The following is a 27,991-nucleotide window of genomic DNA, read 5'->3' as shown; positions in this document are numbered from 1 at the left end:
CCGGGTGACATCAGCCGGGCTGGCCGCTGGCCTGGCGGTGCTCACTGCTCGGGCGGCCGGCCATTCACTCGCTCCCTTGCTCCCTCGCTCGCTCGCCCGCGGAGCCTCCAGCAGAAGCAGGCCGAAAGGCGAAGCTCCACGACGGCGAGACGCGACGTACTAGCCGGTGAGCTGCCATCTTTTCTTCTCCTTCTTCTTATTCTTCATCTTTGTCGTCGTCATGGCGGAGGATTTATGGAAAGTTTGCGACCCCCGGAGCAAAGTGGGGAAGCTTGACGACTTCAAAAACCGGACTTGACGTGGACGTGGAGGTTGTTTTGGTGCTGTTTCGACGAGTCGTGGGAGAGCCGTGGCTACCGAACCGAGTCGGTACCGAAGCCGAGCTCCAGCAGCTCGTCCGACACATAACGGTGTCGTAAGGTTAAGCGTGTGGTTGCCATGGAGATTAGGAACGCGGATGCTCGGGTGGCTTCCTCGGACTCATCCGACCTTGATTGAACCGTGATTAGCTTGATTAGAAATCGATACTTTCTCGACGAACTCCGGACGTGTTGTCGCTTCCAGATGCTTTTGAGTGGAACATGTTGTTTACACGCCGCGCCACCAGGGGGCACCGTTGAGAATGATACTGAATGCTGCGTTGGGAATGTAAACGTCAAAAGAACAAAACAAAAAAACAACAACGCTAACAAGCTAGCTTTGGTTTTGTGCGTACAACACATTTAAAACGTTTCATCAAGTAACAACCAATCACACGTAGTTGTAAGAAGTAACTAATAAATACACAATTGATTTCATGGACTAAATCAATGGTTCTCAAACTTAAAAAAAAAAATGTTACACCAAGTATTACAACTAAACAAAACTTGGCTCGCCAAGTACCGCCGTAATAACCGCCAACAATTAAATATGCCTCAAAAATATATTTGAAGTATGTTTAATATTATTGAAAGTCACTGGAACATTTTGGACACTTGTTTAGTTGTGAAAAATAATAACTACTAGAGGTGTAAATTAAATTTATTTGTCAAGATGTTTTTTTTAAATCAATGATTTTTTTTTTGTCTTCAAACAGAACATTGTCATTTTTGTAAAAAAAAAGGGAAAAAAAGAGCCATTTTATTTCCTGGCGAATTTTTAGGCCAGGTTGTTTGGTGCTGTTTTTTACTTGTCATGGGGGAGACATTTTACCGTATAACAACAAATTACAGTTAGTTAATAATAATAAATAGCCAATAAATGCACATTATTATTATTCGATTTGTTGGAATAAATAGAAATTGTCAGGAGGGTGTTTTTTTTAATTAATGTTTTGTTTTTTTATCTGCTTCCAATCGGAAATTGTTTTTTGAGAACAAAAAAAATGATCAAAAACAAAATGTTTTTAGGGCATACCACGTCAGCGGCATTTCGTTGCACTTTTACTCGTTACTTTTACTCAAGATTTTAATGAAAGCAGCATTAGTAATAAGAGAAGAATCAAACAAAAAAAAACATGGCAAAAAGCAGCCCTGAGTACAAATGTTTAAGTAATGACACCTCAAAGACATTTAAGTATGTTAAGGCCGAATTCAAGCAGTATTTCGTTGCATTATTCCTCGTCTGAGGTAGAAATTTACAGATTGCCAGTTTTCTTGAACGCAGCAGGGTAGGAAAAAGAAGTGCGAGGAAACAAATTCCGACTAATGGGGTGAGTAATAACGTTGATTGACAGGTGAGTCAAAGAGCGTTGCCTTGGTAACACCACGTCTTGGTGTGGCAGCAACTATTGACTCTGAAGTGTTTTTCTTCTCTCAATAAGATGAAAAAAAACCACCCTTAATTGTTGGCTCACAGGTGACATCTTACTACTTTCACAACATTTGTGTCATGAGAGCCAATTGTGATTTCGAACTGTCCCAGAAGGCAGTGCAATTAGATCGATTGTAGAAAAGTTAACTAAACCTTGAAGAACATTTCAAATGTCACTTTGGTGTTTTTACTGGAGAAGTGAGATATCAGACTGCCCCTGAAGACAGCTACTGAGTAGACTGGGTAGACACAAATACATACACACACACACACACACACATATATATATATATATATATATATATATATATATATTCTGGCTGTCTGGTAGGTAGGTAGGTAACTGAGATTACAGTCTTCTGGCTGTCTGGTAGGTAGGTAGGTAACTGAGATTACAATCTGTTCCTGAAGGCAACACCAGAGTACGGCTGATAGGTAGGTAGATAGGTAGTTAAAATAGGTGTGATTTCGGACTGTCTTTGATGGCAACAGCAGAGTAAGATATATAGGTTTTTTGTAGGTCGTGATGTAAGCACAGTGTAGCGCGCCGCCGGCATTGACGTTTGGGAAAAGTTGTGCTGATCTCGGGTTGCTTCTTGAATGAGCGTCATTGTTTCGAGCAACACATGTGATCTTAGATAAGCCTCATCGGACCCCCCTATTCTCCCCCTCCCTCCTGGTCCCACTCTCGGGGAAGTCATGTCGCAGCCTGGTATCACCTAGCGAGCGTGTGACTACGTGTGACTACTTTACATGCAAACATGTTTGTTTGTTCACCTGTTGCCTGATCACACTATTCTTACACGCGTGTCTATGCTAACCAACTAGCCCCTTAAACTCCTTTCACACTGCCCGTAGAAGCAACAAAACATTTTTTTAAACAAAATCTCCTTTGAGTTAAAATAGTTAACATCCTTTATCTTTTTCCTGGTGTAGTCTTTATTTTGACACTAACTACCTAGCTACCTGGCCAACTGGTTAGCCACTTAGGTCCATTTTATGTGCAAATGAGCGACCAAAATGACACCATTTTCATCAGTTAGTAGCCTGGACAACCAGCAAGCCACTTCAGCCCCTTTCACATGGCTGGTAAAAGTGAACAGAAAAACGACACATATTTTTAGTTTTTGGTTAAAATCATTACTGTCCATAACAGGGTCCATGACCATGTCCATGTCCATAACAAGGCTTCGTTGTAGCAAGTCTTGACGCTACCAAACTAGTTATATGGCTAACCAGTTAGCCACTTCAGCCCCTTTTATGCTGCCTGTAAATGTTGACAGACAGACCGATCTATCTATCTATCTATCTATCTATCTATCTATCTATCTATCTATCTATCTATCTATCTATCTATCTATCTATCTATCTATCTATCTATCTATCTATCTATCTATCTATCTATCTATCTATCTATCTATCTATCTATCTATCTATCTATCTCAACACCGTTGATTGATTGATTGATTGATTAAGGTTCCGGCATCACAACACCGACAGTAGGCAATTAAAAGAGCTAAATATTCTGTCATATTATTATATTCTGGCCAGAACAGAGGTGGCACAGCAAAATGTGGCTAACTAGCTAGCCACGTTTACACTGATTGTCAAAGCAGAAATTTTTTTGACTGTGTAAAAGACACAGGCGAATAAATGAACCAAAACCATTGCTCAAAAGCAACATTTTCACTTGGCTGAGCGCTTAGTTGCACGTCTGTGATTGCCCAGCGAACTGGACAAATGTAAACAATTATGTCAACAGTGAGTGAGGAAGATTCATCTCACGCAAACAATGAGTGTGTGTGAATGTGCTGATGTCATCAGCAAGATGTACAGCAGTGACAAAGAGTGCCGTTTTCCCTCGGTGGTGGTGGTGGTGGTCGCGGTCGTCATGGCCGCAGCCGCCACTCTGGGCTCCTCCTGAATAAGTCATGGTGTCATTCCGCGGGCCGACATTCCTCACATTCCTCCCGTACTGATCCCGGCGCTCCGCTCTGCTTAGTTTGGAATCCTCTCAGAATCACACCCAACCTTAGTTGGTGGAAGATGCTGTTAAGGTGTAAAAAGAAACTCTTCTAAGGAATATGGGAAACTCTTTTGGTGCAGTGGGATGTTACTTTTAAGATCAGAAATAAAAAAGTTTCAAAATGACAGTTTAAAACAACAAGAACAACAGGCAACACCAACAATTCCATTAATATCATTAACGCCCATCTTGAGAGCCCACTTGATTACAAGTTGCTAAGGTGCTAACATAGTAGCAAGGAATAAGAGTGAGCATTGCTTGCTTATTGACACTCCACTAAACACACATAACAAAAGAATTACACCTATTCAATGTTCAAATACCTCACAGACCTCGCATCTTTCTTCGTTTTTGTTCACAAAAATTACTAGCTCAAAGCTAACACACAGTGAATGAAAAATACCATTGACAAGCTAACGGAAATTAGCATCGAACTTGCGGCACTTATCTCACTCAAAATAATGAATATTGGTACACAAATGCTGTATAAACACATACAAACAGGCAACACAACAATACTCTCTGGCATGTATTCTTCAAACTCTGTGAAAAACTAGTTATATTAACAATATTCAATCGTGACTTCTACTTTAGTTGTAACTTCAAGTGTGCATCTCATTGCCTGCACCACACTGCCCCTCAGAGGCCAAGACATGCACAGCAGGAACAACGATTCCAATGAGGCACACAGATCGCAAAGCACCTCCAGCCTTACTACATGACTCCTAATTTCCTATCTGGCACGACATTTTCAATAAAACAAAACACCAGTTGCATCCAGAAGTTCAAAAGTAATTGCAGCACATGTGGAGAAAGCAAATGCTGTTCCCACCAAATACTGACAGTAAACAAATATATAAATTGAATTTTAATTTGTGGAGTTTGCATGTTCTCCCCGTGCCTGCATGGGTTTTCTCCGGGTACTCCGGTTTCCTCCCACATCCCAAAAACATGCGTGGTAGGTTAAATGAAGATTCTAAATTGCTCGTAAGTGTGATTGTGAGTGCGAATGTTTTTTTGTTTATATGTGCCCTGCGATTGGCTGGCGACCAGTTCAGGGTGTAGCCCGGCTCCAGCACGCCCGCGACCCTAGTGAGGAGAAGCGGTAAGGAAGATGAATGAATTAATTTTAATTGTTATTTTGCACCTTAAAAGTATAATTTGTATTTCTTATTTATTGAGGTTATTTTTCATGGTTTTGTAATTTAGCATTTTTTTTGTTTAATCTATTCAAATGTAGAATATGCTTATGTTTAGGTTAAGCAGTGGTTATGTTGCAATTTTGTTATTGGTTTTATTAGTTTTCAGGATTTTGTAATATATATATATATATATATATATATATATATATATATAAATGCAGCCCTATGGGGGGCACAAGTCAGTGCAAACTGTAGGCCGGTCCCAAGCCCGGATAAATGCAGAGGGTTGCGTCAGGAAGGGCATCCGGCTTAAAACCTTGCCAAACAAATATGAGCGTTCATCCAAAGAATTCCATACCGGATCGGTCGTGGCCCGGGTTAACAACGTCCGCCACCGGCGCCGTCAACCTGCAGGGCGCTGTTGGAAATTCAGCTACTGTGGGTCGGAGTCGAAGTCGAAGAAGAAGAAGAAGAAGAGGTGGAAAGCGGGTTCTTCGGCAGAAAGAGAAGAGGAAAACACAGAGCCTAGAACTGAATGTGGGAACTTTGAATGTTGGGACTATGACAGGAAAATCTCGGGAGTTGGTTGACATGATGATTAGGAGAAAGGTTGATATATTGTGTGTCCAGGAGACCAGGTGGAAAGGCAGTAAGGCTAGAAGTTTAGGGGCAGGGTTTAAATTATTTTACCATGGTGTAGATGGGAAGAGAAATGGAGTCGGGGTTATTTTAAAAGAAGAGTTGGCTAAGAATGTCTTGGAGGTGAAAAGAGTATCAGATCGAGTGATGAGGCTGAAATTTGAAATTGAGGGTGTTATGTGTAATGTGATTAGTGGCTATGCCCCACAGGTAGGATGTGACCTAGAGGTGAAAGAGAAATTCTGGAAGGAGCTAGATGATGTAGTTCTGAGCATCCCAGACAGAGAGAGAGTCGTAATTGGTGCAGATTGTAATGGACATGTTGGTGAAGGTAATAAGGGTGATGAAGAAGTGATGGGTAAGTACGGTATCCAGGAAAGGAACTTGGAGGGACAGATGGTGGTAGACTTTGCAACAAGGATGCAAATGGCTGTAGTGAACACTTTTTTCCAGAAAAGGCACGAACATAGGGTGACCTACAAGAGCGGAGGTAGAAGCACACAGGTGGATTACATCTTGTGCAGACAATGTAATCTGAAGGAGGTTACCAACTGTAAGGTAGTGGTAGGGGAGAGTGTGGCTAGACAGCATAGGATGGTGGTGTGTAAGATGACTCTGGTGGTGGGGAGGAAAATTAGGAAGACAAAGGCAGAGAAGAGAACCATGTGGTGGAAGCTGAGACAGGACGAGTGTTGTGCAGCTTTTCGGGAAGAGGTGATACAGGCTCTCGGTGGACGGGAAGAGCTTCCAGAAGACTGGACCACTGCAGCCAAGGTGATCAGAGAAGCAGGCAGGAGAGTACTTGGTGTATCTTCTGGCAGGAAAGGAGAGAAGGAGACTTGGTGGTGGAACCTCACAGTACAGGAAATCATACAAGGAAAACGGTTAGCTAAGAAGAAGTGGGACACTGAGAGGACCGAGGAGAGGCGAAAGGAATACATTGAGATGCGACACAGGGCAAAGGTAGAGGTGGCAAAGGCAAAACAAGAGGCATATGATGACATGTATGGCAGGTTGGACACTAAAGAAGGAGAAAAGGATCTATACAGGCTGGCCAGACAGAGGGATAGAGATGGGAAGGATGTGCAGCAGGTTAGGGTGATTAAGGATAGAGATGGAAATATGTTGACTGGTGCCAGCAGTGTGCTAGGTAGATGGAAAGAATACTTCGAGGAGTTGATGAATGAGGAAAATGATAGAGAAGGGAGAGTAGAAGAGGCAAGTGTGGTGGACCAGGAAGTGGCAATGATTAGTAAGGGGGAAGTTAGAAAGGCATTAAAGAGAATGAAAAATGGAAAGGCAGTTGGTCCTGATGACATTCCTGTGGAGGTATGGAAGCATCTAGGAGAGGTGGCTGTGGAGTTTTTGACCAGCTTGTTCAATAGAATTCTAGTGCGTGAGAAGATGCCTGAGGAATGGAGGAAAAGTGTACTGGTGCCCATTTTTAAGAACAATGGTGATGTGCAGAGCTGTGGCAACTATAGAGGAATAAAGTTGATGAGCCACACAATGAAGTTATGGGAAAGAGTAGTGGAGGCTAGACTCAGGACAGAAGTGAGTATTTGCGAGCAACAGTATGGTTTCATGCCTAGAAAGAGTACCACAGATGCATTATTTGCCTTGAGGATGTTGATGGAAAAGTACAGAGAAGGTCAGAAGGAGCTACATTGTGTCTTTGTAGATCTAGAGAAAGCCTATGACAGAGTACCCAGAGAGGAACTGTGGTACTTCATGCGGAAGTCTGGAGTGGCAGAGAAGTATGTTAGAATAATACAGGACATGTACGAGGGCAGCAGAACAGCGGTGAGGTGTGCTGTCGGTGTGACAGAAGAATTTAAGGTGGACGTGGGACTGCATCAGGGATCAGCCCTGAGCCCCTTCCTTTTTGCAGTGGTGATGGATAGGCTGACAGATGAGGTTAGACTGGAATCCCCGTGGACCATGATGTTTGCAGATGACATTGTGATCTGCAGTGAAAGCAGGGAGCAGCTGGAGGAACAGTTAGAAAGATGGAGGCATGCACTGGAAAGAAGAGGAATGAAGATTAGCCGAAGTAAAACAGAATATATGTGCATGAATGAGAGGGGTGGTGGGGGAAGAATGAGGCTACAGGGAGAAGAGATGGCAAGGGTAGAGGACTTTAAATACTTGGGGTCAACCGTCCAGAGCAATGGTGAGTGTGGTCAGGAAGTGAAGAAACGGGTCCAAGCAGGTTGGAACGGGTGGAGGAAGGTGTCAGGTGTGTTATGTGACAGAAGAGTCTCTGCTAGGATGAAGGGCAAAGTTTATAAAACAGTGGTGAGGCCAGCCATGATGTATGGATTAGAGACAGTGGCACTGAAGAGAAAACAGGAAGCAGAGCTGGAGGTGGCGGAAATGAAGATGTTGAGGTTCGCTCTCGGAGTGACCAGGTTGGATAAATAGAATGAGCTCATCAGAGGGACAGCCAAGGTTCGATGTTTTGGAGACAAAGTTAGAGAGAGCAGACTTCAATGGTTTGGACACGTCCAGAGGAGAGAGAGTGAGTATATTGGTAGAAGGATGATGAGGATGGAGCTGCCAGGCAAGAGAGCTAGAGGAAGACCAAAGAGAAGGTTGATGGATGTCGTGAGGGAAGACATGATGGCAGTTGGTGTTCGAGAGGAGGATGCAGGAGATACGCTCTCATGGAAAAGGATGACGCGCTGTGGCGACCCCTAACGGGACAAGCCGAAAGGAAAAGAAGAAGAAGATATATATATATATATATATATTATATATATATTTTTTTTTATTCAGTTATATATATATATATATATATATTTTTTTTTTTATTTTAATTTTATTCAGTTGTAGTACATTTGAGTCACTTTTAGTGTAGTGGTACATTTGCCTGACTTGGGTGGAGGCAGCGTGGGTTCAGTTCCCACTCAGTGACAATGTGAGTGCGAATGGTTGTCTGTCTATATGTGCCCTATGACTGACTGGCAACCAGTTCAAGGTGTAGTCTGCCTTTCGCCTGAAGTCAGCTGGGATAGGCTCCTGCACCCCGCGACCCCGAACAGGGTAAAGCGTCTTGAGAATGGATGGCTGTAGTACATTCTTATTTTTAAAGTTACTTTATGTAACCCATTGGTTAATAATGAATGGGCCAGTTTTTCTCATACGTACTGTTGCTGATTATTGTTCTCTGTTTGAGGATTATCACTTCATCAAGCCTTTTCGAGCATTCCATACTACAAAATAAGTAAAGTATGTATGATTATTGCTGATATCGGTATTGGTCAAAACTCAAGGCTGCAATATCAGTATCAGAAGTGAAAAAGTTGTATCGGACATCCCGAGACCTTACGTCGATTTTTGTAGTCTGGATTTGGATGCTAGCTAACCAGCTACCTGACTAAGAAGTTACACACTTTATCCCTTTTACCACTGCCTGTAAAATCAATTAAAATCATGCTGGTTTAAAACAAAACAAAACAAAACAAAACAGCAGATTTCAGTTCAAATCATTAATGGATCTTAAGTAACTGCAACACAGGAAAGGATCAGTGTTTAAACGTCGATAAATTTAGCAAGCAGATGCAAACTAAATACTCTCATTGAACACGACACAACAAGATTAATTGGCGCACTCTCTTACTGGTTTTACTTCATTTTACTTTCATTCAACAGTAGTTTACCTCTCTTTGCACCTGTGTGGCAGATAGGAATGTTAAAAAGTAACTTTGCCTGTACAGTAAATAAATAGTTCACCATGGCCGCAGTTTGACCCTGCGGCAGAGGATTTCTATTTATATTATTTCCTATGGATGGGAAAAGATTTCAGGCTCCACCTATAGCCACAAACTCTTGGCGGCTAAGTCGCTAGCTAGACTGCTCGCTGGGGTTTAACTGCCTACAGGTGGTTGAAAAATATTTGTTTACTGTTAGCAGACATGCTAACACAAGATAAGAGCACCTCCCCTCCCCTCCCACACACACACACAGCGGGAGTTTCTACCTTGCAGTCATCTCAGACTGTCATCACAAAGGCATTTCCTCCTCAGCCGCTCACTTCCTGCTTCCCGGCAAGAGGCTCAACATGGACCAAACCCCTAATCCCCCCCCAACCCCACTGGACCGCTAGGATGCTTCTATTACTGCGGGGTGAAAGCCGGGTACAGTCGTCATCCCTCCTTTCTTTTTGGGGGGATATTGCAGCCATTTTTTCCCATATGAAATCATGTAACTAGAAACTGCCGTACAAGTGTCCATGCATGTCTTAATATTAAAATCTCTGTAACGTGAAACTAAAAATGTCTTGTAAATTTGACACACCACAGAGAAGAGTGTTGTTAATAAAGCTGCCTAATTTGAATGATTTAAAAAAAATCCCCAAGTTGGCTTATATAAAATGAAGCTTCAAAATGGTGAAAAATTAAGCCATTCTCTACGTTCTTGAACACTGTGAGCGTGTCTGCTGAATGCAACAAAAGCATGCCCTGCTCATCTGTCAACTGTTCATCAAATACCACTGCTACTACCTGGAAAAATGGATGCAACTACATGTTTAAGTTGCAAATATATTTCTGCTTCTAGCTTCTGGTGGTTGCAATATATCCCACCGGGTTGACGTGGAGCTTTTCCACTCTGTGAAAACGAGGCGCTCACAAGCGGCCATTTGTAACTTTATTGTTTTCTTCTAAGGTTTGTGAACTTGTCAGGCAGTATTGCCTCAAAGACGGATTGGCCATTTTCTTTCCTGTTCGCTACTCCGTTGTACACTGTGTCGGTGTCTGTGTTTCTGTTCGCTTCATATTTTGTCAGCCGAATTTTTTTGTTGCAGGGTGCAACACTTCCTTGAGTGAAGCTTTTGCATGGCCAATCGCTTACTGACTGAATTACTTAATCCACTGCTTAGCTGCAGTAAAAACATTTCAGTAATAGAGGGTGCTAACAGACTCTAACATGGTCATGGTCTACCATGACTTGCATTGGCATAAATGAAAATATTACATTCAATAAAAGATAAAATTGATGTTTAATGTTTATTTACCCATTTCATTAGTTATTTGTATTTATTTCACAGTGTTTTGTCTGTGTTAAACTATAGTTATTCTCTATAAAATGTTTATTTATTCATTTTTTGAGCTATTTTTGTGTGTCTGAAAGTGGATTTATTGGATTTACATTATTTCCTATGGGAAATATTGCATTAGTTATCATACGATTTGGTTTTAGTCAGACTTTGCGGAATCGATTACCGTAATCACAAAAAGTACAAGAAATAATCCATAGTAAGTAAAAAGTAAAAAAAAAAAAATTAGAAATTCTCAGGGATAATTACATGAGCGCAATGTGCGATCATATAATTAAAGCTCTCACTCATCTTGCCAGTTATTCACAATAAACATCACCTTGCACAATTAAAGTAAACAAAATGACTGGAAATAATCCACAGAGTAAAAAAAGACATGTCCATGGCATGCTTGGTCAGACATGTATTTACCTATAATAAATGTGGTCTTTATGATAGCCGCCACAGTACACAATAGAAATAAATGATTACAAATAATCCATAGAGAAAAAAAAATATTGGGTGAAAATAAATTTTATTAGATAGGATAAGATTTGACATTGAAATATTTTATGTATAGTCAGCACACACAAAAAAAGAAAAAGCGAGTGCCTCGCCTGATGTGGGTCAGTGGAACGCAGCAGGAGAATACATCATTTGTCATTTAAAATGTATAAGCACGTCTGTGCTGCTCCAGAAACACTAAACTGCTCCTATTGTCATCATAAATGATAAAAGCATGATCTAAATTGCCTGTAGGCGTGAGTGTGAATGGTTATTTGTTTATATGTGCCCTGCGATCGGCTGGCAACCAGTTCAGGGTGTACCCCGCCTCTCGCCTGAAGATAGCTGGGATAGGCTCCAGCTCGCCCGCGACCCTATTGAGGAGAAGCGGAACAGAAAATGAATGAATGGATGAACAGATTTGGTGCATAAATGCTGTTTGGTAAGCTGTCATAAACACGCTTTTAAAATGGAAGGCATGTCGTCTCGCCATGGCAACTGGAGTAACTGGAGCTGAGGCTCAGATGTAAATATCAAAGCGGAATTCCCGCAGTGTGTCAGTGTGTGTGTGTCCTTCACTGGTTCTGACCCAATAATAAAAACACTAATGTTTCCTTCTTGCATGCTGCAATCTCACTGAGGAGCCCTGGGTGGTCCACTATCTACGGGACCACCCAGGGCAGCACACGATGCAGGGTGGAGAGGCAAGTGGGGGGTGGGGGGCACATCGAATACTAAAATGCATAGTTGATGTATGGTGAGGTTCTCCCCAGGGTTCTTGTCGGGTTCTTCTGTCGTGGGAACGTAACGTGGTGGAGATGAAGGGCGTCTTCACACCAGGATATTTGAACCGTGACAGCCAGGATTACCCCCTTACTCTTGTATCCCTCGCTGGCCTACACTCACACAGCTCTCGAAGCATTTAGATGGGCCTCGATGTTTCATGTTGCTAAGGGAAAGTGGCTCAAGTATCGGCAGGCCCTCAAATTGAAACAATTTTAAGAGGGCCTAATTAAAAGACGCCGATCAAAAAGCACGAAAACGCATGATGAATAATTCATGTAACTAATTCGATGAAATCTCTGCGGTGCCTTTCAGAGATGACGGGAGGAGGACGCTGCTGACCTGGCACACTGCCACCAGAGAATCTGCTCCAGTCATGGCCGCCCATCGCATTAGAGCCTCGGCCAGTAGCAACACTTCGCTGCCTCGGTGCAGGTCCGAGGGGACGCTGATTGACCTCAGTGAGGGCGTGTCCGAGTCCAGTCTCATTGACGTCAAAGGTAAGATGTGGCCACGCTAGCGTGTAATGCTAACAGGCTAAAATTGTTAAAAACCCAATGTAATAGGTTCAAGGGTTAGGGATAGAATAGGGTTGATGGTTATGGTTTAGATTTCTAGGTTAGGGGTTGTTTTATATTTTGGTTCAGGATTAGGAGTCCAGCCACATGAGGGAGGACAGGATTAGGGTTTAGACTTTAGTTTAGGTTTAAGTTTAGGTATAAGTTTTGGGGGTTATGGTTTGGTTATTAAATTTAGGTTTATATTTTAAGGTTTGGGTTAGGCCTAGGTTTAAGAGGGTTAGGTTCAGGGTTAAGCCATATGAGGCAGTGTTAGGTGCCTATATATATATGGGAGGTGGGGGAAGCAAACAAATAAATTAAAATAGTAAAAAGAAAACTAAAATGTCTTGGTCATGCCCTAACATTCTTTTATATCTTTAAAATATGGTTTAAAAAAGGGGGTGGGAGAGAGAGGGAGAGGTGAAGAGAAGGGTTGTGTCAGGGTTGGTTTTATGGTTAGGGTTGATAGTTTTGCCACATGAGGTAGGTTTAGGGGTTTGGTCAGGGTTAGTGGTTTAGGTTATAGGTCACGGTTGGGTTGGGTTTAGAAGTGTTAGGTTCAAGCTATATGAGACAGTGTTAGGGTTGTTTGGGTTGGGGTTAGGGATTAGGGTAAGGTTTACTGGATGGGGTTTAGGAGTTAGGCTTGGTTTTAGTTGTTAGGATTAGGGTCACGGCGTTAGTTTAAAGTTCAGAATTTAAAGTTAGAGTTGGGTTGTTGGGCTTAGGGTTAGAATTAGGTTTCGGTCGTTGCATATGCAGTATTTAGTTCAGTGCTTAGTGTTCACACTGCCATATCTGACACCGTCCCTGATCTCATGTTCCTAGTGCCTTCTCCTAGTGCCTTACGCCTGGATTCCACCGCCTCGTTGGGCACGGCCCGGGAGGTGGTGGCCATTAAGGATTACTGCCCATCCAGCTTCACCACGCTCAAGTTTTCCAAAGGCGACCGCCTCTACGTCCTAGACACATCGGGCGGCGAGTGGTGGTATGCCCACAACAACACAGAGATGGGCTACATCCCGGCTGCCTACGTTGAGCCCATCAATTTCAGAGACTCGTCCTTCAGTGATAGCGGCATGATTGACACCGCAGGGGACACCAAGGAGGAGACGGCCTCGGAAATGGACCTTCTCGGGGACTGGGCTGGTGTAATTCTCAAACCCACCACTTTCCATAATGGAAATCCTTTCATAACCACACATACCTCAACCAACCCGTTCCTCCGCGGGGGTCCTCAGAGCCCACTGGACCAGAACAGCAACGAGAAGTCAGTTGATCTTCTTCTCTTTGACACCCCGTCTGTGTCAGAATCAGTCAGCAGCACCGCGGACCTCAACGGTTTTGGTGGGATTGTTTTTAACCCTCTAAGTAGCACTCCAGGGATGGAGCTTCGAAGGGACAATCCATTTTTCAGGAGCAAGCGGTCCTACAGTTTGTCCGACATGTCCATTCTGCAGGCTCAGTCGGACAACTCTCCAATGTCCAGTGGTTTCCTTAGCAGCCTTAAAGCGCCAGCTCCGGAGCAGTTCCAGAACAGGGAGGATTTCCGGACAGCGTGGCTTACCCACCGCAAGCTGGCCAGGTCCTGCCACGACTTGAACTCGCTGGGCCAAAACCCGGGCTGGGGTCAGACGCAGCCGGTAGAGACCAGCATCGTCTGCCGGCTGGACAGCTCAGGAGGCGCTGTTCAGCTTCCAGACACCAACATCAGCGTCCACATTCCTGAGGGACACGTCACGGAGGGGGACACCCAGCAGATTTCCATCAAAGCTCTCTTAGACCCGCCTTTGGAGCTGAACAACGACCGCTGCACCACCTCTGGCCCAGTGGTGGAGCTCAAGCTCAGCAACATGGAGACCAAAACCAGCATTACACTGGAGATGAAAGTATCCGTGGTGGTCAAAGCAGAAAACCGGGAGACCACCCGGATCCTGTACGTCAGAAGCGACTGTAAAGAGGGGCCTTACACTCCCATCTCCCAGACTTGCCTGTACGGGGACACGGTCCAGGTGACCTTGGACAACTTGGAACCATGCATGTATGTTTGTGTGGTAGTGCAGTCCCAGTCTACATCTCCAGATTCCACCGTGTGGGATCATGTGGTCAAAAAGATTACACTAGGGGTGTACGGTCCCAAACACATTCACCCCTCATTCAAAACGGTTGTAGCCATGTTTGGTCATGATTGTGCCCCCAAGTCGCTGTTGGTGAGCGACGTGGGTAGGCAGACGCAGTCTTCGCCTGTAGCGCTACAGCTGTGGGGCAAACACCAGTTTGTCCTGTCCAGACCCCAGGACCTCCGGGTTGGGGTGTACTCTAACATGGCCAACTACGAGGTTAAGGCCAGCGAGCAGGCAAAAGTGGTCCGGGGTTTCCAGATCAAACTGGGCAAAGTAAGCCGGCTCGTCTACCTGATAAGTTCTCGCAACGGCACGGATGTTTCAGACTTCACCCTGAGGATCCAGGTCAAAGACGACTTGGATCTTATACTGGCCCAGTTTTGCGTTCAGACGCCCACGCCTCCGCCCAAAACGGGTCCGAAGACGTCCATGCAGCGTCGCTTCCTGAAGAAGAAGGAAGTGGGTAAGATTGTCCTCTCCCCACTGGCCGTTGCCACCAAGTACCCAGTGTTCCAGGACCGCAGGATCACCAACCTGAGGTTTGGAAAACTGATCAAGACAGTCATCCGGCAGACTAAGAACAGCTACCTGCTGGAGTACAAGAAAGGAGACTTTGTGGCACTTTTAAGTGAGGAGAAGGTCAAGCTGAAGGGTCAGTTGTGGACCAAAGAATGGTACATTGGGTACTACCAGGGCCGGGTGGGACTGGTCCACACGAAAAATGTACTGGTGATGGGCAAAGTCAAGCCTATTTACTTTAGCGGGCCTGAGCTCACCACCTCCTTGTTACTGGAGCAGGTCCTAAGGCCCTGCAAGTTTCTCACATACATCTACGCCTCGGTTCGCACCGTCCTGATGGAGAACATCTGCAACTGGCGGGCATTCGCAGATGCCCTCGGGTACCAGAATCTGCCCGTGACGTACTTCTGCCGGGCCGAGCTGGACAGTGAGCCAGAGAGGGTGGCCTGTGTTCTAGAAAAGCTAAAGGAAGACTGCAACAACGCTGACAGCAAAGAGCGAAAGTCCTTTCAGAAGGAGCTACTCATGGTAAGTCCATAAATCCGGATGGGTAAATTGTGGCACAAGTAAGACATTAGCACTAGTGCCTAAGCCATAAAAAGTTAGTCATAAGTCCATGATAAGTTAGTTCCTATTCTACTACAAGCTAGTTACTAGGGAGCTGTTTAAAAAAAAAAAAAAAAAAAAAATCTGATTTCTAGTTATTTCCTATTTTGCTATGTATTAGTCACAAATCTGCTATTGGTTAGTCACTAATCTGAGTTATTTTCTAGTCTACTATGAGTTAGTAACTATCAATTACTTCCTATTCTACCATGAGTTAGTTCCTATTGTACTTTGAGTAGGTCCTGAGTCTACTAAGTTGATCTATTTTACTATGAATTAGTCACTTGTCTCCTATAAGATAGTCATGAGTATATTATGCATTAATTAGTTCCTATTCTATTATGAGTTACTCGCTTGTCTACTTAGTAATAATTCCGATATAACTATTGAGTTATGAGTCTACTATTAGTCACTGTTCTACTAGGAGTTAGTCACTAGTCTCCTATGAGTTACTCACTAATCTAACTTTGTTTAGATCATGCTCTACTACAAGTTAGTCATTATTCCACTTTGTGTTAATTAGCTCCTATTCTACAATGAGTTATTCTACGTCAAGTTATTTCCTATTCTTATACAAGCTAGTCATTAGTCTATGACAGGTTAGTTCCTATTCTAATATAATTTAGTCACTAGTCTACTGTGTTAGTTCTTTTTCTAATAAAGGTTAGTCACGAGTTCTGAGGCTGTAACGATTCATTCATTACATCGGTCCATCGTTTATATTCCTAACGTCCAAATGCATTGAAAAGTGCTCGGTAAGTTAGCCTTCCGGATGGAAATGTATCGATGTAAGTCGTTTTAAAAGGTAATCAATTGACTGTTTCAATATTAGGAAATAACGCACACAGCAGACTTTATTCATTCTACTTAGATTTGTTTTTCAGTTAGCACACAGCAGTCAGCCTCCACCAACGTACTCTTCTACAACCTTACCTAAGTCTCTTTTCTTTCTCGTATCCAATCTATACCCCCCATCGAGACACTCTTTTCCGTAGTGCCCCTAGTGGTTGGACTGAGACACCACAGTATATGTGTGTGTGTGTGTGTGTGTGTGTGTGTGTGTTTTTAAGCAATTTTATTGATAAAGGTGTTGGCCTGTTGGGTGGATGGCAGATGAGAATGCGGAGAGCGAGAAATGATCCATATGGAGGTGTGTGCCTCGGCGCACGTTGAAGCCTTTGAAGATCGCTATGTTAGCTTAGCTCGCTAACCGCTAATATAGAGGCGCGTTCGTAATCATCCCACCGCTCAGCAGAGATCAATTGTGAGTGTAAAGTGTTGTGAATGTGATTATCGTGTGAAAATTTGTTCAGTAGAAAGGCTGAGAGCTTTGCTGAATGCACAGTGCGGCCATGGAAGATATATTTGGAATTCTTGAAAGAACGATAGCAGAGTATGAAACGAAACTTTGTCAGACGAAGGAGGAGAACGAGCAGCAACGTCAAAAACTGGATGCTGTTTCGAAGCCTCACTTTGTTGTGTTACAAAGGGCATGTTTGTGACTTTTTTGCTAGATCCCTAGGCTATGTATTATTAACACTATTCCTAAAAAGTTTTCTTTCTGGAAACGTCACAGTGATTCGTTTCTAGCCATTCGTATTTGACCATTTAGAACAGGGATTCTAAAACTTTTTGGGTCCAGGCATCTCTGACAGTGGATATATTTTTCCCAGGACCCCCTCATATTTATTACACCAATTAAACATATTTATCGAGGAAAAAAACAGCCAAACCAGTCAAATCATAGCTTAAATATTAAATAACAGTGAATTGCTTTTTAATCCTTTATTTTATTGCAAAATAATAAAAGTACATCAGGAAAATCTTTATATTTAATGACCATAATTAATTTCCCCTGATTCCCTAATAAGAACCAACAGCAATCTCGCACTGTCCAGGTATTTATTTCACACACTGGTTAGATTTTTGGGAGAAAATAAAAGGTTACTGAATTGCATTCAAGCTACTGAATCATTTCAGATCATATCGTTGTAAATCACAGGTGTCAAACCCCCGGGCCAGATCCGGACCACCGCATCCTTTTATGTGGCCCATGAAAACAAATAATGTGCATCAAGTTCACTGATTCTTGCTAAAATATTATTTAAAAATATTGTCATATGTAATAAAAACTCAAAAAATTGTCATATGTAATAAATAACGTGTAATAAATAATGTTAAAATAAATCTTTTGTTACCAAATCACTTTTTACAGTAACTGAAAAAACTATTATCCTTGACTTCTGATTTCAAAAGTAGTTATCCATCAGTTTGTTGTATATGTAATAATATGATGAAGTACTTAAACATTTATATGGTTTCACAGTCATAACTAAGGGTAACCATAACTACTATGTGGCCCGTGACAAAAATGAGTTTAACACCCCTGTTCGAAATGAACCAATATCATCCTTGAATCGAACCGGGAACCCGGAATCGTGATACAAATTAAATTGTTGCTAAAACGAATCGTTACACACCCAGTTAGTTCCTATTCTGTTAGTCACTGTGTGAAATACGCAAGTGAAATACGCATAGTTTGTGAACCTAAGCAATATTTGTTTGAAAATCTTTTTCTTAAACTGATTTGTTTTTGAACCCAGGTTCCACTGTAGTTCCCATTGTCCTCCATTACTCACAAGTCTACTATGTATCAGTTCCTATTCTGAGTTATTCACTAGTCTATTACAAGTTAGTCACTAGTATACTATCAGTAATTTACTAGTTTACTGCATGTTAGATCCTAATCTAGTGCCATTATCTCTCCAGTCCACTCTGAGTTAGTCAATGTAAGTCTTCTACAAGTTAATTTCTTTTCTCATGTGATGCAGTTTATTTCACAGAGTAGGAATGCTTATTGATGTCATTTTTTTTTTTAAACTTGGCTTTGCTGCAGCTTGCTGATCTGTTATGGTGTCATGTATGGTAACTCTGAAAAGTGTGTGTGTGTGTGTCTGTGTGAAATGACGCAACAAAATGACAAGCGTGTGTAATAAAGAGAAAGTAGCAGGAACATGACCATGTTTCCCCATTGAAGGCGATAAGCTTTGTGGATGAAGCTGCATCTCCAGCACAGACTGTGATGAAACATTCATAGCGAGTGAAAAGAGCATACTAGAATCTCGTGAGTGTTTGTCGTGGTCGCTGGTGCAGCAGCAGCGGCTCTTGTTTCTCTTGGATCCTAACACAGTGGGTCCTGCTGTGTCCACATGACGCAGAAGTCTCTCTCTGATTGGCTGCTGTCCACACTGGATTCTATTTTTAGGAGAAAGCAACAGAAGGAAAGCACTGTTGTTACTGTCTTCGCCCCCCCCCCCCCCCTCCACACCTCCCTAGCCTAGTTAGTTACTACTTTACTATGTGCTTCTCTCTAGTTATTTCCTGTTCAGTGTCATGTACTAGTCTTCTCTGTGTCAGTTAGTTGTATTATGTTAGTTGCTACTCATCCTCAGAATTTGTTCCATCATGAGTTAGCAACTGGTTTACTATTGGTTAGTCACTAGTCTTGAGTTAGTTGCTATTCATCTATGCACTAGTCATAGAGCTATGCTCTTGTCTATTATCTGTTATTCATTAACCTACTATGACTTGTTAGTCTTCTTCATGTTAGTTCTTATATATTTGGCACATCCTTCCTATTGTAGTATGAGTTAGTCACTAGTTGACTATATGTTAATTAGTTCTCATTTTGTTCTGAGTTAGTCACTGCTGGCTTCTACTGAGCCCCCCTCTCATCATTGCTGAAGACCAGAGGTAGTCCAGACTGGACACCAAACTTGCCCGTAGTCATTCCTCTAAAGCGCTGACATGTTCAAGAGCAGGGGTGTCAAACTCATTTTTGTCGCGGGCCACATCACATTTATGGTTTTCCTCAGAGGGCCGTAGTGACTGTGAAACCATAGACTGTAAATTAGAGCTTCAACAATTAAATAAATTAATCGAGAAATAATAGGTTATCACAATAATCGACAGCTATTTTGATAATCGATTAATCGTTTAGAGACCTTGTTTAGCTTGAAATTGTCCAAATCATCAAAATTTCAGCCTCTCAAACAGTAAATATTCTCAGATGGCTGGAGTCCTCCATAAAAGCAGACTGATTATCTTTATCTTTCATCATAATAAGTATTTGCAAACATCTGCTTTTACTTTTGAAAACACTGATCAACAGTTTTGTCCATTTTCTGACTAATGTTTTGCACAAAGCCGGTAACTGAAACATAATCAATTTATGTCTATGCATTTTCTGCACTGTCAATTTGAAATAATGTCCTGTTTTGGAATGAAGAATAGACATTATTTTTGACTTTATGACTATTTATTTTTTCATTGATTTATCAAAAAAAATCAACAAATTAATTGATCAATAAAATAATTGTTAGTTGCAGCAGAAGTGAAAATGTATAATCAGCCCATATTATTACAAATACACATCAAATTGATGGCTAACGAGTTTTGAAGCTAATAAAAACTCAACTATTATTAAATTTATCTTAAAAGTGGGCCTGGTAACAAAACAAGTTTGCAATTTTCCAACGTTATTACCGGTGAAGGTTAAGACAATTTGTAATTTTTGTATTTTAGCAGGATGCCAACCCACATGATTTGCTTTCACGGGCCACATTACATGAAGTGGCGGGCCAGAGCTGGCCCCCGGGCCTTGAGTTTGACACCTGTGTTCTAGAGCTTCTACAAGTGTCGCTGTCCAAGAAGACCGGAAGGAGGAGGATGAAGCATCAGGTGCTGCGATCTTGTTCTGAGGCATCTCAAGGCGGCAGATGTTTCCTGCCGCATTGTTCTCAATAAAAAGAATAAACAGAAGCTCCAGTTTGCGGACCAGCAGGCGCCGGTCCCCCAATACCAGAACCTGCTCCTCTCCCCCTGAGCCTTCCTATACACCGGCATCAGACACACACAGGTCCGACTAACAGGTGAATTGTGTTAGAAGAAGCTAGTTTCAAAATACAGTGGCACCTTGACTTAGGAGAGTCACAACTTGGGAGTTTTTCGAGTTATGAGTCATCGCTTGATTAATTTTTTTGCTTTGTTTTGCGAGCCAAAATGTGAGATACAAGCTTCAGCTACGCTGCCGCTCAAGTGAAATAAAAAAATAAAAAATGGTTTGCGGTAGTTGAAGCTGCAGTGTAGTGCTAGCTGCTAGGCTCTGCAGCCGCTAAGAGCTCAGGAGCTAGTGATGATTTTGTAAAAACGTAACGTAGCAATCCAAGAGGGAGTGATTTCTTGACCGATAGGTTTAACGGTAGACAAATGGAAGTGCAAATCATGTTGCAATGGAAAGTAAGCGGTAAATTACCAGTTCTATAGAAAGAGGTGGCTTCAATAAGCATGAATAACATAACTCGCACACAGTTGTTGTTTTTCTTGTGACTGTCAACTTGTCACAATGTACAATAATTGTTATTTAATACGTAACACTTTTTTGACTACACCATTTATTTCTTTACATTCTCTTTTATTATGTTTTATTATACTTTTATACAACACAGAGCTTTGTTTTTTTTCTTTTTCGGTATCCACTATTGCCGCTGAAATGATGCAAATTTCCCCATTGTGGAACTAATAAAGGTTATCTTGTGTTTTCTTTATTAAAAAGATGCAACAAAAAAATTATGATTGTTTTTTTGAGGGGCTGGAACGGATTAATGGCATTTCATTTAATTTCAATGGGGAAAATGGATTTGACATATGCGTAAATTGAGTACAGTAGAGTAGAGCTGTTAATGTCGAATATTTTTAGAATCGATAATTCTTTTGATTATTCCATCGAATAATCGGATAAACGTATTTTGCATTCGTGTATTGCAAAATCTTTTTCTGATTACTGTTTATTAACTGTAGTTTATTTAGTATTTAATGATTAAACATAACCAGATAAACAGTATCACAGACGAGGTGGATGATGTTTTCTCTTTTTGCTCTGCATTGTGTTGTGTGCTCACTAACAACAGTGACATTCCTGCACTGTCACCCGCACTGCCACTGCTCAGAGCCCAGGCCACCAAATCTGTGGCACCCTCTTTTGAGGATTCGGAGAACTGAACTTTCAGCTGTCACTCGTGCCTTCTCGCACGGCTCCTAAAGTGGGAGGAGAATTTCCAGCGAGGGAATTTGCACGCTCTCACGGGCTGCACAGAAGCAGCCTCCGAGCTTGCATAGTGACCATCAGTTGCGCCACCAGGACAATTTTCCCTTCTTTGAAATTCAGTTGGACAATGCGCTTCTGTGGCCGCTGAAGGGTGCCCCAGAAGCGGCCACAGTACAAGAAGTACATTGCACAAAATAGAAGCCAAAACTATTGTCCATACAGTGGGTACGGAAAGTTTTGAGACACCCTTAAAGGTTTCACTTTTTTTATACTGCAGCCATTTGTTAAAATCATTTAAGTTCATTTTTTTCCTCGTTAATGTACACACAGCACCCTATATTGACAGAAAAAAACCTAATTGTTTAAGTTTTTGCTGATTTATTAAAAAAGAAAAACTCAAATAAGTATTCAGACCCTTTGCTGTGACACTCATATATTTAAGTCGGGTGCTGTCCATGTCTTCTGATCATCCTAGAGATGGTTCTACACCTTCATTGGAGTGCAGCTGTGTTTGATTATACTGATTGGACTTAATTAGGAAAGCCACACCCCTGTCTATATAAGACCTTACAGCTCACAGTGCATGTCAGAGCAAATGAGAATCATGAGGTCAAAGGAACTGCCTGAAGAGCTCAAAAACAGAATTGTGGCAAGGCACAGATCTGGCCATGGTTAGAAAAAAAATAATGCTGCACTTTACGTTACTAGGAGCCCAGTGGCCTTCATAATCCTTAAATGGAAGACGTTTGGGACGATCAGAACTCTTCCTAAAGCTGGCCGTCCCGCCAAACTGAGCAATTAGGGGAGAAGAGCCTTAGTGAGAGAGGTAAAGAAGAACCCAAAGATCACTGTGGCTGAGCTCCAGAGATACAATCGGGAGATGGAGAAAGTTCTAGAAAGTCAACCATCACTGCAGCCTTCCACCAGTTGGGGCTTTATGGCAGAGTGGCCCGACGGAAGCCTCTCCTCAGTGCAAGACATGAAAGCCCGCATGGAGTTTGCAAAAAAAAACACCGGAAGGACTCCAAGATGGTGAGAAATAAGATTCTCTGGTCTGAGGAGACCAATATAGAAATTGTTGTTAATTCTAAGTGGCATGTGTGGAGAAAACCAGGCACCTGTCCAATACAGTCCCAACAGTGAAACATGGTGCTGGCAGCATCATGCTGTGGGGGTGTTTATCAGCTGCAGGGACAGGGAGACAGGGTTGCAATCGAAGAAATGATGAATGCGGCCAAGTACACGGATATCCTGGACGAAAACCTTCTCCAGAGTGCTCAGAACCTTAGACTGGGCCGAAGGTTCACCTTCCAACAAGGCAATGACCCTAAACACACACATCATTCCCAAAAAGACTCATGGCTGTATTAGCTCAAAAGGGTGCTTCTACTAAATACTGAGCAAAGGGTCTGAATACTTATGGCTGTGTGATATTTCAGTTTTTCTTTTTTTTTTAAATCTGCAAAAATTTCAGCAATTCCGTTTTTTTTCTGTCAATATGGGGTGCTGCGTGTACATTAATGTGGAAAAAAATGAACTTAAATGATTTTAGCAAATGACTGCAATATAAAAAAGAGTGAAAGATTTAAGGGGGTCTGAATACTTTCCGTACCCACTGTACATAAACTATCCAATTCAGTCGATCAGCAATGATGTTTGTTTGGAAAAAGAAAAAAATATGTCCACCATTATAAGGTTGATTTAATACAAACATTACAATAAAAAAATATTGAAGCCATAATTTATTAACTATTATGATTGTGACTGTTGCAGGGAAATGTTCTTCACAAAATTTTGAAAATATGGAAATTTAGACAAAGCTGGACAAATTGTTCTGGAAGTACATTTTTATAGGTTGGCAGCTTTGCGTATCTCAAGACACCACTGCATATACCTCAGAAACCTGCAAATCTGCAGGTCAACTTCAACCCCCCCCTTACATACAAGACAGCGAGGATTTGCTTTCTCGGGAATTCTTCCCGTGTCCTTTCAGACCAAATAAGAGAGAATTCCAGAGCGCGGTGTGAGCCAGGACACTGTGGAATCTTTGGCCTGACCTTCCGGAAGACTTCCTGCATAGATAAGATGTCTTATTTGTGGATAACAGCTTTGAAGTCCAGTGAGACCACTTGCTCTCATTTTTCTCTCGTTTTTCCATCTTTGTTCACACATTTCCTCATTTTAGCATCATTTACTGAACCTCCACTCTGGTCGCTTTCCGGGTGGGGTGGGAGCAAATGGCCTGGTAATGTGCAAGTCATTTCAGTCCATCAGACTGAAGGGTCAGAGTTCACACACACCAATAACGAGACGTAAGGAATGAGGTCGGAATGTCACAGATGGAGCAGTGGACTGGAATTTAAAAATAACAATGACAATAACAAGGGTTATTATAACAGAGATGAAGGATGGAATCACACGGGACGAAGCTTCTTAAGAAGACGCCGCCGGTTGGGGAAAATGCGAGAGTTAAAAACATGTACAAAAGTAGTAGGACACCTGGTTAGGATAAGGGATAAGTGGGGCAACAAATCATATTTTGTAATGAAAAAAAATACATTTTCATTTTTTTTTAATGCGCAAATATTACACTTTTCTGTCCAAACACAGCATTTTTGTTATAAAATAAATTGTATTTAGGGCAGAGTATATTTTGTAACAAAATATGACTTTATGTGGAAAACCATTGTATTTTGGCTTCCAAAAACAGTGGTACCTTGAGTTCCAATTGGACCATAAGTAATGTTTCCGAAATACCAGCCGTCTCTCATTCAATTTTTTTTTCTTCTTTGCTAGCCAAAACTTGAGGCGTGAGTGAACTTCAGAAGGCTACAGAATCCACCCACTTCTTTCAATAGGAACTATTAATTTGTGATGAGTGAATTGTGTTAGGAGCAATATGCAATATTTGTGGCAATATGTTGTATTTTGGTGGCAAAATAAAGCATTTTGGGACAAAGTCCAACTTTTTGTGGACAACTATTGCACTTTTGCATCCTAATGTTTTCTTGTTACATGTAGTGTATGTGGGGCATAGTAGAAAATTATAGTGACACACTCCAACTTTTTTTTGTGAGCAACTATTGCACCTTTGTATCCAAATATGTATTTTTTTGTGACAACATACTGTATAAAGTTTTGGAACGGCATATATTATTTTTGTGACTTTTTGTGGTCACAGTAGCACTTTGGTGCCCAAATATTACACATTTGTGTCTGAATATTGTATCTTTTTGCACAAATATTACACTTTTCTTGATTGACCCCTTGAAATGCAACATCTCATTTTACGAGGGGGTACTACACATTAAGAGATACAACAGACAACACTAGAAAACCATCCATTTTATTTTTTTCTTGATTGTTCCAACCCAAAGAATTTTGCTGAAAGTTTTAGTTTGGTTAATTAATAATTTGTTTTCAAAAAGCCAAGTCTGAAAAATATTAGTCAATGATTCTTGAACAGAACAATCTGAAAAAAAAGGGGACAGTCATTAATAAAAACAGCAAATACTAAAAAGAAGCGTAGCTAAGGTTGATCCATGAGGAACACCTCTAGACTGAATTAGTGAATTAGACTTACAGCCTTTGAGAGAAACACATTGTTTATCCTATGTGGATAACTAAACCACAATAAGGCATGTTTAGAGAGACTAATGGCATTTAGCTTTTTCATGTAAATTTCTTGTTTTTTGAGCATCAACTTCCTGTGTTTGACGTGTCAACTTCTTGTCGTGTGTGTTAGGCTCTGCTGAAGCTGGACTGCCAGGGCCTGGTAGCCCGTCTGGTGATGGACTTTGTCCTGCTGACTACGGCGGTGGAGGTGGCAGGACGCTGGCGAGAGTTGGCCGAGCGCCTGGCCAAGGTTTCCCGCCAGCAGATGGACGCCTACGAGGCGCCGCACCGCGACAAGAACGGCGTGGTGGATGTCGAGGTGACCGCTCTGTTCTCAAGCTTCTATTGTCAAGTGCTTGATGTGATGTGATCTGTAGTACTTCATAGATGCCTATACTACAAACCCCCATTCCAATGGAATTGGGACATTGTGTAAAACATAAATAAAAACAGAGTACAATGAGTTGCAAATTCTTTTCAACCTCTATTCAATTGTATACACTCCAAAGACAAGATATTTAATGTTAAAACTGGTGAACATTATAATTTTTTTGTTGTTGTTGCAAATATTCTCTCATTTTGATTACTAGCACAAATATCTCACAAACATTATTTTGGGGTGATTTTAACGGTTTATTTAAAGATTTGCCTCAGTCTTTGTCTTACATTGAAAAGGCCAACAACTGTCAAGAGGGAATGGAGGCCATAAACCCTCTTCTTTATTGTTTATTGATAGTTTTTCAGTCAGGTGTTTCAGTCAGATGTGTAAATTGGGTGTTAAAGTCAGGTGTTCAGGTTGGTGTTTAAGTTGGGTGTTTAATGTTGAAGTCCTGTGTCTAAATATGTAAGTGGGGTGTCTAAGTCAGCTGTGTGAGTCAACTGCTTAAGTCGGGTGTCTTAAATTGGGTTGAAAACCTTTTAAGAAAGAATGGCCAGTAATACATGCCCTCGTTTGAGAAACTCAGGTAATCATTACAATAAATGTATATAATGACTGTTTTAATTTTACTGATGCTGCTGATGTGCTCGTTTAGGCCATGTGGAAGCCGGCGTACGACTTCCTGGTGACGTGGGCGGCCCAGATGGGCGACAGCTACCGGGATGTGATCCAGGACCTCCATGTGGGCCTGGACCGGATGAAGAGTCCCATCACCAAACGCTGGAAGCACCTGAGCGGAACTCTGCTTCTGGTCCACTGCCTGGACACCCTCCGAAGTTCCGCCTTCAGTCCCGTCTCCGCCACTTCTTCCTCACAGGACGACTTCGCCATCTGACGCTTTTTCTACTCGCCTTTTTTCTACACGCACCGCACGTCTATTTATTTACACTCGGTTCTGTCTCCTGTGATTCTGATCGCGCTCGTGTAATTTATTAATGTCGCCGACCCGCCAAACGCTTGGAACCGGACTCTCATGAGCTACGCTTCCCCTTTCGTATCATGTTTTTGGTCAACTTTCTCGTCCTTGCTTGTTTTGAAGCTTTACCCACCCGGTTCTGGTTTGATCGGGTCAGTTTTGATGTGATCATTGCAGTTTCGGATGCAATTGGGCCCATTTCAGGTGTAATCGGATTGGTTCTGATGTGATTGTGTCATTTTCTATTGCAATTAGGTCCAATTCTGGTGTGATTGGGTTCAGATTTGATACAATCTGGTTTTGGAGCACCTGGGCCAATTCTGGTGTGATCCGGTTGGGTTTTGTTGGAATTAGGATAGGTTCAGATTCCATTAGATCAAGTGCTGATTGGATCTGATCTGGTTCTGGCACAATCAGGTGCCGTCAAAAACAGAACCGGCCTCATGGAACTCACTCACTGTTTCAGAGTTGTCGTCAACTTTCACATCCTTGCTTTGTTTGGGGGTGTGATTGGGTCAGGTTCTGCGGGTGAGGTGTGGGGTCTGGGTCAGGGTCTGGAGGGTGCCATTAGACCTGTTTCTAGTGCGATCAGATCAGGATCAATTGTCATCGGCTCGGGTCAGTTTCTCATTTGAAGGGATGAGATTGTGATCCGGTGCAATTGGTAGGGGTGCCAATGTTTGCTGACTCCCCCTGGAAACAAAGACAACATTGACACCTTATGGCTCAATTGTCCATTTCGATTGCTTGTCGTCATGGTAACGACAAACAAGCCAGCGCTTTGAAACTGAGCAACATTCCTGACCTGTTTGTTGTCTGATTTTCACACTTCGTATTTTACATCAACACTTGCCAAAAAGGACGTGTGCGGTCACGTGACGGTGTCATGTGACATCATCATGTGACATCATCACCGCCGTTGCCGCTCATCAGAAATAAAGTGTAAATATTTGCACATTGGTCAGCCTGGCCTTTTGTGTCCGAGTAAATGCGTGCGTGAGTGTGTGTGTGCTGCATTTGCATGTGTGTGTGTGTGTGCGTGCGTTTGTGCATTCGCGCATGCATGTGTGTGGTTGTATGGGTGTGTGTGTGTACATATAGATATATTAGACTTTACACTGCTTTTATCGGGCTGATCAGTATCGGCCGATATTTAACATTTTATGCTGATCGGCTTTAATGTC

The 27,991-nt window shown here is 42.1% G+C and overlaps 1 protein-coding gene across 1 annotated transcript; it reads left to right on the top strand.

Moving 5' to 3' along the window:
• The first annotated feature begins 31 nt into the window (after positions 1-31).
• On the top strand, positions 32-27,762 carry LOC133486505 (SH3 domain-binding protein 4). Its single transcript, XM_061791782.1, has 5 exons — positions 32-166; positions 12,239-12,423; positions 13,312-15,653; positions 25,583-25,771; positions 26,487-27,762. The coding sequence occupies exons 2-5, from the start codon at positions 12,300-12,302 to the stop codon at positions 26,724-26,726; spliced, it is 2,895 nt and encodes a 964-aa protein (XP_061647766.1). The 5' UTR covers positions 32-166; positions 12,239-12,299; the 3' UTR covers positions 26,727-27,762.
• Positions 27,763-27,991: the final 229 nt, after the last annotated feature.

The sequence above is a fragment of the Phyllopteryx taeniolatus genome, chromosome 12 (assembly GCF_024500385.1).
Source record: "Phyllopteryx taeniolatus isolate TA_2022b chromosome 12, UOR_Ptae_1.2, whole genome shotgun sequence".
NCBI lineage: Eukaryota > Metazoa > Chordata > Actinopteri > Syngnathiformes > Syngnathidae > Phyllopteryx > Phyllopteryx taeniolatus.
Note: the sequence above shows the minus strand (reverse complement) of the source record. Positions and strands in the feature narration are given on the sequence as shown.